The sequence below is a fragment of the Echinops telfairi genome, unplaced genomic scaffold (genome assembly GCF_000313985.2).
Source record: "Echinops telfairi isolate 266 unplaced genomic scaffold, ASM31398v2 ScPeMD7_25;HRSCAF=90, whole genome shotgun sequence".
NCBI lineage: Eukaryota > Metazoa > Chordata > Mammalia > Afrosoricida > Tenrecidae > Echinops > Echinops telfairi.
Window position 1 is genome coordinate 4710978 of NW_022103922.1, and position 11836 is coordinate 4722813.

An 11836-nucleotide genomic window follows, 5' to 3' on the forward strand; every position below is an offset into this window, starting at 1 on the left:
CCCCCGGTGCGCGGCACAGCTGCCTGCTGGGGTCCACAGGGCTTTCGGGGTGGCTCTCCAGGCCTTTCTTCCTAGCCTGGGTCAGCTGGGAAGCTCCACCGGCCGAGGCCTGCACAGCCTCACAGCAATGGGAACAAAGGCCTTCTGAGCTGGGTGCTGTTTCCCATGGTTGGACCTCACCGCTGCCTGGGCACCTGATTGGCAATGCTTTTGCTCACTGCAGCCCCCTTTGAGAATGCCAGGGCAGCCCCCTTCTCCTCTTTTTCTTGGGTCACCCCCCAGCAACGCACAAAAACCACAAACCAAACTCACGACCCTTGGTGATCCTCTCGGACACAACAGAACCGCCCCCTGGGTGTCTGAGGCTGGACCCCTTGACGGAGCAGACAGTCCCAGCATCGGTCAGCCTCTCCCGGTTCCCGTGGGTGGGCGGACACTCTGGTTTCTCTCCCTGAAGACGTCCTTCTGAAACTTCCTGCTCACCTCTCTCACAGCCCACCCAGATGGCATTGCTCTGGAGGTCTTGAGAAGCCTGCAGGCCCCCGGGTGGGCGCACCAAGAAAGGGTGGGCTGGGTGCTTGTTGTCAGGTGTCCTCGGGTCAGTTCTGCCCCACAGTGACCTGAAGTACAGAGGACACGGCCATCGCCCGGCCCTGCACCTGCCTCGCGGTTGTACTTGTGGGTGAGCCCATGGCCGCAGCCACTGTGTCCATCCATCTTGTCTAGGGCCTTCCTCTTTCTCGCTGCCCTCCCCACCTCCACTTCACCGAGCAGGATGTCCTTCTCCTGGGACTGGCCTCTCCTGAAAACACGTCCCAAATCCGTGGGACCAGGCATCTCCATCCTTGCCTCTAAGGAGCAAGTGGCCCAGCAGTGATGGTCCATAGGAGGAAAAGCCCGGGACTCTGGTTCCACAATGATGGCAGCTGGGGGTACCCCCGTGGAGGCAGCTCCAAGTGGAATTTAAAATAAAGCCTGATGGAAGAGTGCAGAATGCCCTCATTAATAACTTTCACGTGCCGGGCTTCTACTATTTTTTAATGGATTTTGTGGCTGGAGCCCTGGTGGCACATGCATAAGCCACTGCAGGGTCTGTGGCTTAACCCCACCAACCCGTCCGAAGGGGAACCATGAGACTGCCCGCCCCCGTAAGTAGGTACAGCTCAGCTCAGAAACCCACAGGGGCAGTTCCACCCTGTCCTGTCCTGTCAGGTCACCGTGAGTGGGAATCCACTTGCTGGCAGTGGTTTTACTGTGTTTGGGGTTGTTGTTAAAAATAGGCACGGCCAGGCAGACCCCCATTCAACCATCTCTCATACAACTTAGGAGACTAGTGACCATCTTGCCCCTCCCTCTCAGAGCTGTTCCCCACCCCCAACCTCCTGCCCCCTTAGCTTCTTACCTCATCCTCCCAGTGACTGTTTTCAATTTGGTCCCCCAGGGATCGTTTTGAAATGAGCCTACTTCCAAGACAGATTTATATGTTGTTGGTTTTTTTCTTTTTCTGCTTAATCTAAACCAGGGGTTGGCAAACTTTTGAGACGGAAAAGCCGATCCTGTCCTTCACAAGATAAAAATTATTCCATACCCGTAAATACATTTTTACAAACAAATGAACTCGTCTCACCTGAATAACAGCCTCTGAGAAGTTAAGGTTTTACTCCAGAGTACAAGGGCCGCACAGCACTCCAGAGTCCAAGTCTGCTGACCCCCGCCTGACCCAAACCGCCCTCTGCTGTGAAGACATCTCCGGGGGAGACTGGGTGTACGCTTCTTCAGACGTGATGGCGGGGGTCAGTGTTTCAGGATTTCACCCATCCTCGGTGGACCCAGAAAGTCCAGTTTCCGTGAGAAGCTGGAATTCTGTCCCGCACGTCTCCCCCCTTTTGATCAGTCTTCCTCTGTAGAATCTCAGAATGATCCATGGTGGTGTTGGTGTCAGGGGGCAGCGTCCAGCCTCTCTGATCTCTCGGGAGGGGCCAGGTCCTCCTGGGGCCAGTGAGTCACTGGTTCCAGCGCCTTTTGGTCCTCGTTCCTTGGCTCCCAACCGACAGAAGTGAGCCTGCTTGTGGTGCCTCAGCAGGCAGTCCCCACCCCCCTCCAGCCCAGGCACCATGCCGTGAACCAGAACCAGAGTCTGCAGTGTTAGGAATGCCCGGTGTGAAACCTATTGTTTTGTTCTGTCATATGACGCGGGGTGCTGTGAGTCAGGGTCCCCTCGACAGTGGCTGACAAAACAAGAATTAAAATGACCTTGACCTCTTTGGCTTAACGTTTTTTGTTTTTTTTAAAGGATAACACGAACCAACAAAATAACAATTAAAAAGTAAGCAAACATACAAACAAAAAAATCCCAAACCTGCGGCTGCCTGGTCTCCTCCCTCCCACAGGTGACCCCTCGGTGCCATGCAGACTGGGACTGAGCCTGGCCCTGTGCAGGCTGTCATCTTGACCCCAGCAGAGGTTCAGGCTATGCAGGGGTTGGGGGGTGGGAGGGGGTCTAAACCCCCAACCTTCAGGTCAGTGGCTGAGAGCAAACCGCTTTCGCTGCCCAGCATGGCTCAGGTGACTGCTGGGAGATGAATCGTTGTCTCCGGGGTCCACCCTGTCTGGGGCACCAGCCTCCTTTCTGGAAGCAAACAGAATAGCCAGGAGGTCTCTCTCCTGTTTTATGTCTCACGTCCCTCCTTCTGTGTATTCTTCCAGGTTACATGTCCCCGCACCCGTCTCCGCTGGGAGCCCCAGAGCATGTGTCCAGTCCCATGTCCACCGGAGGGCCACCAGCTCCCCAGATGCCGCCCAGCCAGCCAGGGCCGCTCATCTCCAGCGACCCGCAGGCCATGAGCCAACCCAGCAGAGGCCCCTCGCCTTTCAGCCCGGTTCAGCTGCACCAGCTTCGAGCTCAGATTTTGGCCTACAAGATGCTGGCCCGTGGCCAGCCACTCCCTGAAACACTGCAGCTCGCCGTCCAGGGGAAACGGACACTGCCGGGCATGCAGCAGCAGCCGCCCCCTCCGCCCCAGCCCCAGCCGCCAGCCCTCCTGAGCTTCAACCGAGTATCCGGTAGGTTCCCGGGCCAGGAGGGCGTGGGCTCTGTCCAGGCCTGACGTGGCCTGCCCCTTTGGAACACCCCTGCTCCCTCTTCTGCCTCTCTTGCCCCCAGTTAAGGGCTGTGATTCTTGATCTACCCCCACCAGGGAAGACCACTGCCCACCCCCACTGAGACCAGTGCCAGTGGAGGGCCTGGGATCAAAGCGCGCTTACCACACTGCCACGTTGTCCTTCCAAAGGCTTGAGTAGAACCCAGACTAAGAGCCCCTGCTTCCAGGAAGGCCCCTCCTCAAACCTGCTCCTCCAGCCAGCCTGCTAAAGCCCTTCTCTGTTGATTACACGTTGGATTGCTAACCAAAAGGTCAGCAGTTCAAACCCACCAGAAGCTCCTCGGGAGAAAAGGTGCCGCTTTCTACTCCCTTAAGGTTTGAGTCTCAGAACCCCACAGGGGCAGTTCCACCCTGTCCTATAGGGTCGCTCTGAGTCAGAATTGGTTCGGTAGCAGACTTTGGTTTGGTTTGGGGGAGTGGGGGCCCTGGTAACACTTGCTGTCAGGTCAGGGTTGGACGACTAGCCTAAAGGTGAGTGGTTCCAGCCCACCAGCCACTCCATGGGATGGATGAAGACAAGACTGCTCCCGCAAAGATTGACAGCCTCGGCAGTCCACACGGGGTCGATAGAAATCTGAATCCGCTCAATGGCGATCGGCTCTTCTGGTCTGTGTTTTATGGTGAAAAGTCTGTGGGCAGGCTTTTGGAGCCCTGGTGGTGTGGTGAGTTGCATGCTGGGCCGCTAAGCACAAGGTCAGCAGTTCAAAACCACCAGCCGCTCTGGGAGAAAGACCGGGTTTTCTGCTGCTACAGAGAGCCACAGCCTCAGAAACCCACAGGGATGGCTCTGCCCTGTGCCATAGAGCGGAGGTGAGTGAAATCTACTCGAGGACAGTGAGTTTATATTTTTTCGGTTGGCTTATGGGAGGCTTACCTGCAGGCAGAGGTAGAGAAGCAGAAGCCAGTGGAGGTGTAAGGGGAAGGAAGTCGCCGAGAGCAGGGGGTGTCAGGAAATGGGCCCCTAGTGGGGGCCGGAGAACTCCCTCAGGTAGATGCTGTGGTCTCAGTGACAAGGACCCTTGAGTGCTCTGGGAAGCAGCTGGCATCAGGCGCACGCCAGGGGCCCCTTGTGTGTTGCAGTGCACCGCCGCTCAGCAGGGTGTCCGTCAGCTGTCATCTTTAGAAAGGAGATCACCAGCCCTTTTCTTCAGAGGCTCCTGTGTTAGTCCGGGTGGACTAGAGAAGCAAATCCAGGGAGACTCATAGGTGTATCTGGAAGAGCTTTATATACAAGAGCAATTATACATTGAGAAAACATCCCAGCCCAGTCCAGATCAAGTCCCTAAGTCTGATCTTAACCCATATGGCTGATACCAGTCTGTACATTTCTCTTCAGACTCAGGCAACATATGCAATGACACTGAATGCAGGAAGATCACAGGCCAGTGGGTGGGAAGTCTTGTGGGTCCAGTGGCGGTGGAAGCATCGCAGCTCTGGTGTGGGTCTCCACGTGGCGCCTCCAGCTCCAGGGCTCTGACTCCATCGGCATAGCTCCATGTGGCTTGTCAACAGGAATGTGCAGCAGAGAGTGGGTCTGGGCTCCAGTGAGCTATTTATCTCCATAGCACCTCCAAATGAGGTCACCAAGCTGCGACCTGATTGACAGGCTAGACTCCACCTCTTCACTCTTCAGTCTCAAATTGGCAACAGATTATGTAACTACCACAGATACTACAGACAAGAGAGCTGCCCTTACGGGTGTCCCGGACTTTAACTGTTCATATAGAAAGCCTCATATGTCTTCTATGGAGCAGCTGGTAGTTTTAAACTACTGCCCCTGAGGTTAGTAATCCAACGGGTAAACCCACTATGCCACCTGGGCCCCTGTCACTTCCCGAAAAGCCATGCGTTCTACTGGAGTATCGCCTTATCACCAACATCCACAAACATGGTCTTAAAAGTGAAGTGGGCTCCACAGGAAACATGTCCAAAGCATCGTGTCCCAGGGCAGGAAGCGGAGCAGTTCCTTTGAGAAAGCTTTCCAAGTCCTTCAAAGAAAAGAGGTGAAACAAAGGAAAGGGCTGGGCTCTTTGGACACTTGAGTGTAACAAACACTCCGCCCGCCTCCCGAGAAATGGCTTCATTTCCCCACCCAGGCCCTAGACCTTCAGCTCACTCGTTAGGCCGCGTCCTTAGAGAGCACTTAGTGTATCACTTACTGATTGCGAAGGTGTGTCTCTGGCCAACGGTGTCCCTAGGCAATGACCCAAGTGGTGGGGGTGGTGAGGACTTTTGTGGGGTGTGGCAGGCCTCTGGGTGGCACAGAGGAGCTCCGGTGGTGTTGTGGTTACACAGTGGGCTGCTAACTGTAAGGTCAGCAGTTCCAAACCACCAGCCGCTCTGCAGGAGAAAAATGAAGTTTTCTACTCCTGTAAAGAGTGACAGTCTCCGAAGCCCACAGGGCAGCTCTACCCTGTCCCACAGGGTCGCCGTGCGTCAGAATGGACTTGGTGGTGGTGAGTTTTGTTTTGCTTAGTTTTTGTGGATGCACAGTTTGCAGACTGCTGACCCAGGAGAAGGACATCATGCTTGGTAAAGTGGAGCGGCGGTGAAAGAGGAGGAGACCCTCATGTTAGGCTGGATGGACTAGAGAAACAAGTCCGGTGCCACTCATCTATGTGTAAGAAAGAGCTTTCCATCAAGACATAATTATGTGTCCCAGCCCAGTCCATCAGTCTGATCCTGGTCCGTGAGTCCCTCTTCAGACTCATGAAGCCGCCTGACGGAGAATGCGGGAAGATCACAGATCAGTGGGTACAGTCTTGTGACTCCAAGGGCGGTGGACGCAGCAGGGCCAGCCAGGAGGAAGGTGAGGGCAGAGAGAGCGGGGAGGGTCCCAGGACCCTTCTTATGAGAAGGCCACGCCCACAAGGAGGCACCCTCAGGCTGTGACCTCAGTGACCTGTTGAATGCCACCCACTCCTGCACTTTTACAGATCTTCACATTGACATGAAATGACGTCACTACCCCAGCCCTGGACGAGATGGATTGTTGGCACCGAGATGGATTGTTGGCACCGTGGCTGCAGCAGTGAGCTCCCGCAGAAGCACCGTCTGAGGGAGGCACAGGGGCAGGCGGGGTTTCCTTCCATTGTGCAGGGGTCCCCATGGGTCGGAACCAAACACCCCCGCCACCCCCAGTGGCCCTGCGGAAGAAAGGCCTGGCGTCTTCACTGTAAAGATGGGGCTCACCTTGAGGTGGAATCAGCTCTGTGCGTTCAACACTGAGTGAAGCCATTTCCCCCCACCCCCGTTGGGAAAAACAGTAGCACACCAAAACGATATTGCTAACGGCCAAAGCCCTGGGAAGCCCGAGCAAGAACGCTTTATTTTCTACTGTCGGCTTCACCCCCACCCCAGCCCCACCGCCAAGAAACAGACAAACCAAATGAAACAACGCTCTGTCTTCCAACTCCAGCTTTTCAACGTTGCTTCCCCCTGAAACACAAAAATCGAACGAGAGGAAAAGAAAAGGGATGGGTGAGCGTTGCGGCTGAGCCCTGATGAATTACAACTCAGAGGGGTCTGGGATATCCCCCCTGGGGGGCAAGGGAAAGATGCTTGGGTCGGTGGGGCAAACCCACCTGTTGTATCTATCCTAAGATTGTGACCCAAGAGGGCAAGGTAGAGGTGCCCCGTAGGACTGGACAGTGTTGCAGAAGCAGACTTCCACCTCTGTCTTCTGAGGAGCAGCTGCTGGGTCCAAGCTCAGCCCCCACGCACTTCATCCTGGTGCCACCAGGGCTCTGCCACCTGCTATGCCAACAGGAACCAGAAAGAAATGCATTCCTAGTCCACCCCCAGGGAGTCCTTTCATCCACCTCTAGAACCAGGGTCACAGATAATCCTCCAGAAGACATCATCTCTCAATCCTTTCCCTCATGAAGTGAACACTGAAGATACAGGTTCTGTATCAAAGTGGTGAGGAAATCAGATGGTGCCTGGCTATCAGAAAGAATAGCCCCTGGGCCCGTAAAGGGCTTGTCTTAAAACAAGCAGCCATCTAAGCGAGGTGTCAGCCAAATCCATGCAGAGGGAGCACACCAGTGATCCAAGGATTGTGAATAGCAGAATCCAAGATCAGAGGAAGGAGTTGTATGAGAACTTAAATTCTGAGCACCAGGTTTGCTGAAGGCTCTGGATGACATCAGTTTTCAGAGCCCACATGTCGAGTGAGCCTCCCTGGGGTTTCCCTGAACCACTGACCAGCATGTGAATAGTTTGCCCCCAGACAAGGAGGGACCATCAGAACGTAGATTTCTGCAGCTATAGTGGGGTTAAAATAGAACATACTATCATTTGTTTTCCCCTTGGATCCATTTTAAATTTGTTCTAGTTTCTATTCTCTTCTGCTTATTCTTGGATTGAGGTTTTCCTGTGTTTGATTGTACTGTCATGGTCGGTCGGTTGGTTTTGTTTTGGTGTGACGTTCCTTATGTGAAATCCAGGATGCGTAAATGTATAGAGACAGTCACCTGATTTATCATTCCTTAGGGGGATGCAGGAGAGGCTGGCAGAGGGGTAATAATAACGGGCACAGGAATGAATAAAATGTTCTAAAATTGATTGTGGTGATGACGGAACAACTCCTTTGAATACATTTAAACCATTGAATGGTATATCGCATGAGTTCTATGTCCATAAAACTGTTAAAAAGAAGACGGAATCATATCCGGCTCTCCATCTTTGGGAAGGCCTACCTTCAAAGGGTGGGGGTGGGGGAAAGAATAGTAATAATATACCCTGCCCATAGCACACATACAAATATAGACATACTCACACACACATACACACACTTTCACACATATATGTACTCACACACATCCACAATTCACACACTCACATATATACCCCCATACTCACACATGCACACTCAGCACATGCACGCATTCACACACACACACACACTCACACACACACTCACACATGCAGTCTCTGGATCCCTCGGCGGTTGGTTCTCCTTCTTTGCCTTCCTCCTGGGCCAGTGTCCTGTTTTCCTTTCCTAGCTGAGCCCCTGCACCCAGTCACTTCAGCCCATCTGTAAGCGGTGCTCGTAGCAAACGGAAAGGGTGTCTCCGAATCTTCCTACTGTGCACCTGTGAGCGGTGCATTATGAAGCCGTGCTGCAGCGCACAGGCTGTGTGTCCGCCTCTGTCAACTGGCACCTCTTTCTCAGGAAGGGCAGAGCACAGGCTGTGCAGGATGCCTGGCAGTGGCTCCAACATCTGCTTGCTGAAATGCGGTTATTCTTAGCTACTCCCCCGCCCGTCTGGCCGCCTCGCCCAGCTTATTAATAATGCTATAGCAAGTGAACACTTTGCCGAGGAGGGGCCACGGGGCACTTGTGTTTGGTCCATGCCTCACATCTTAGCTCAACTCCCAAGGTTTCACCTGGACAGCCATTTTAAATTAAATGTGTCTCAACAGGTCCGGTGGTTGCATGGGCTTTTACTGCATAAGAAAAATGCTAGACGCTTTCCCGAGCTACACTGAATGTTTGCAGAAATATCTTCTAATACTCAAAATTCACTCACTGCCATCAAGTGGATGCTGACTCATAGTGACCCTGTAAGATGGGGTAGAACTGCCCCTGTGAGTTTCCTAGACGGTAACTGTTTATGGGCGTAGAAAGCCCGGTCTTTCTCCCTTGGAGCTGCTGCTGGTTTCGAAGTGCTGACCTTTCGGATCGTAGCCCAGTGCATAACCACTATGCCACCAGGATTCCTATATCCCAATATATAGTTTTAAAAAAAAGAAGAAAGAAAAACAATCAAGTCCCCAAGATTTACTGATTAAGCCTGAACCCTAAGTCAGATTTCAGAAGAGGGTGTGTGTTGATGGTTCAGGGCACCATGGACAGGCAGCCCCTGCCGCTGAGTTTGTAGCCCTGGTGAGTTACCCACGGGCTGACTGTGAGGTCAGCGGTTTGAACCCCTCAGACAGCTGATCTTCTCAAGAAAGACAAGGCTTTCTAGTCCTGTGCATTTGCAGCCTTGGAAACCCACGGGGGCACTTCTATGCTTGTCCTGTAGGGGTCACTGTGACTCGAGATCGACTTGCTGGCCAAGACCAGGCCTGCTTGAAAGGGAGGGAGTGCCCTGAGGTTTGTACCACACCTTTAGGGCCACACCTGAATCCCAGGGGACCGTTAAGTGACTCCTGGGTCTTTTGGACTCAGAATCCACTGATAATCCTTCCTAAGAAAACCCCACGGCGGAGCCGCACTGAAAGCTGACAGCCTGTTCTGTATCATGTACTGCTTCAGAGCCAGGTTTGGGCCCTGTTTGTTCCAGTGCTCTTTGGTGAGTGCCACTCCTCTGGGGGTACCAAGGCCAGAATCTTTGTCTATCACCCCAGTTGTCTCCCTCCTCTGTCTTGCCGCTTCCTTTCTCCCCACCCCGCCCCACCTTTTCTTTCTTTGATCTATGTCTTTCTCTTCTTGCTGCGCTCCCTCTTCCCCTCATTGTCTCCCCTTCTCCTGCCGGGTTCGTCCGCACTGTTCTGTATTCTTCCCTTGTGCTGGTCCCCTATTTTCCCCTCCAGTCCCTTCCCCTCTTTGCTTCCTTTTTCCTCCAGTCTTTCTGCGGCCCGTCCGCCCCCCACGATCTTCCCTGCCTTTTCTTACATTTCCGTGTCCTTGTTCTTTGTTCTCACCATTTCTCTATGTGCGAGTGACGTCATCTGCTGTCAATTTGAGATTAGTAAGATCGAAGGGGTAGAGTTTAGCCCGTCAATCAGGGCGCAGCTTGATGACCTCATTTGGAGGCGGCGCTAAGGAGATAAAGAGCTCGCTGGGGGGACATAGAGGCAGGGGGACATGCCCACCCTCCCTGCAAGACATTCCTCTTGACAAGCCACACGGAGCTACGCTAATGGAACCAGAGCCCTGGAGCTGGAGGAGCCACATGGAGACCCGCACCAGCATAGGATGCTTCCACTGCCACTGGATCCATGGGGCTTTCCACCCACTGGCCTGTGATCTCCCTGCATTTGGTGTCGTTGCATGTGTTGTGTGAATCTGAAGAATTTATAGACTGGTATCAGACAGCTGGGCTAATATCAGACTTATGGACTGGATCTGGATTGGGCTGGGTTTTTTTTAATACATAATGGCTCTGTTATATAAAGCTCTCTCTAGCACGTACCTTAAGGTGACCAGACGTCCTGCTTTTGGCGGAACAGTCCCGATTTTTGGAAAGAATGCACGACAAGCTAGGGAACGGTCTATTGGGTCCATATAGACCAAATTTTCAATCAAGAACCCACCCCCCCACCGCCCCCACCCCCCGCTGCCCTCCGGTCAATGGTGTTCTGCTTTAAATCTGGTCACCATAGCATACCTGCATGTCAGTGGATTTGGTTCTCTGGTCCACCCATACTAGCACACCCTCCTTTTCCCGATGACTCCTCTTCTTCCTGTTTCTCCCCTTTGTCTTTGTCGCCCTGATCCACTTTTGCCTCCCTGTCTCCAACCATTCTGGGATCCCTTCCCCATTTGTCTTTATTCTTTCCTTTTTTTCTCTTGTTACTCCGTGTTCCTGTCCTCGCCTCCCCACCGTTCTTCCTTCCCCATTACCCTTCTCCCTTTACCACCACCCTACTAGCATGTGTAGGGCAGTTGGTGTCCCCCTTGTATACACACACACACACACACACACACACAGTTGACTGTGTTGCTCTGTCCACAGGCCCAGGGCCCGAGATGAGTGGGCCCAGTGTTGCACAGAAGCTTCCTGCACCCACACCCAGTGGCCGGCCCTCGCCCGCGCCCCCCACCCCTGCGCAGCCCCCCGCGGCCGCAGTGCCGGGACCCTCTGCGCCACAGGCAGCCCCGGGACAGCCGTCGCCCGTCCTGCAGCTGCAGCCGAAGCAGAGCCGCATCAGCCCCATCCAGAAGCCGCAGGGCCTGGACCCCGTGGAGATCCTGCAGGAGCGAGAGTACAGGTGACGTGCTCGTTGGGGGGTGACCTGCAGCAACAATGGTTCAATCCCAACCAGGGTGCCTCATGCACAGCCACCGACAGCCGTGGGGACTTGTGTGTGGCTAGGAGGCTGAGTAACCTGTGGGCCCCTTGCCCCAGTCTGCCAGGTGCCAGCAGAGCTTCCAGGCGAAGACGAGGAGGGAAGTCCTAGCAGTCTGCTTCTGACAGCCTGGTCTTTCAGAACTGAATGGCGGGAAGTGTGGGCAGCATCCTGTCCCAGCATGGGCAGGCTAACCGTGTTGGGCTGGCTTGACCATACAGTGGTTGTGAAGATAAAATGACCTCGCACCAACCCCTAAACAACTACCCTGTTTCCCTGAAAATAAGACAGTGTCTTTTATTCATTTTTTTCTCCCAAAGATGCCCTAGGTCTTATTTTCAGGGGATGTCTTATTTTTCCATGAAGAAGAATACGGTACACATTTATTGTTGAACAAAAAAACAGGAAATGTATTACCTGTATACGGTACGGTAGTAGTTGTCATCACAAACCAGCATAGCCAGACAAACTGTGAATCCTACAGTATCAAGAATGTCTAATTGTGAGTCAGCCAGACTCCGTCAGGGCAGAGCGAGCAGCAGGCGGCAGCTTGTCCTGGCAGCGGAGCGGGCTCTCTGATTAAAAGAGACCTCACACTTCCTGTCTGCTCCGGCTGTGCTGCGGCCAACAGTGAGCTGCACGGTGGTGCCGCC

The 11836-nt window shown here is 53.7% G+C and overlaps 1 protein-coding gene across 1 annotated transcript in view; it reads left to right on the top strand.

Moving 5' to 3' along the window:
• The window catches only part of SMARCA2 (SWI/SNF related, matrix associated, actin dependent regulator of chromatin, subfamily a, member 2), a 147792-nt gene that overhangs the window by 15691 nt on the left and 120265 nt on the right, over positions 1-11836 (top strand). The window contains exons 3-4 of the mRNA XM_004714451.2: positions 2707-3063; positions 10850-11105. Of these exons, the coding sequence (XP_004714508.1) occupies positions 2707-3063; positions 10850-11105 (613 nt within the window). The remainder of the gene's footprint in view (positions 1-2706; positions 3064-10849; positions 11106-11836) is intronic.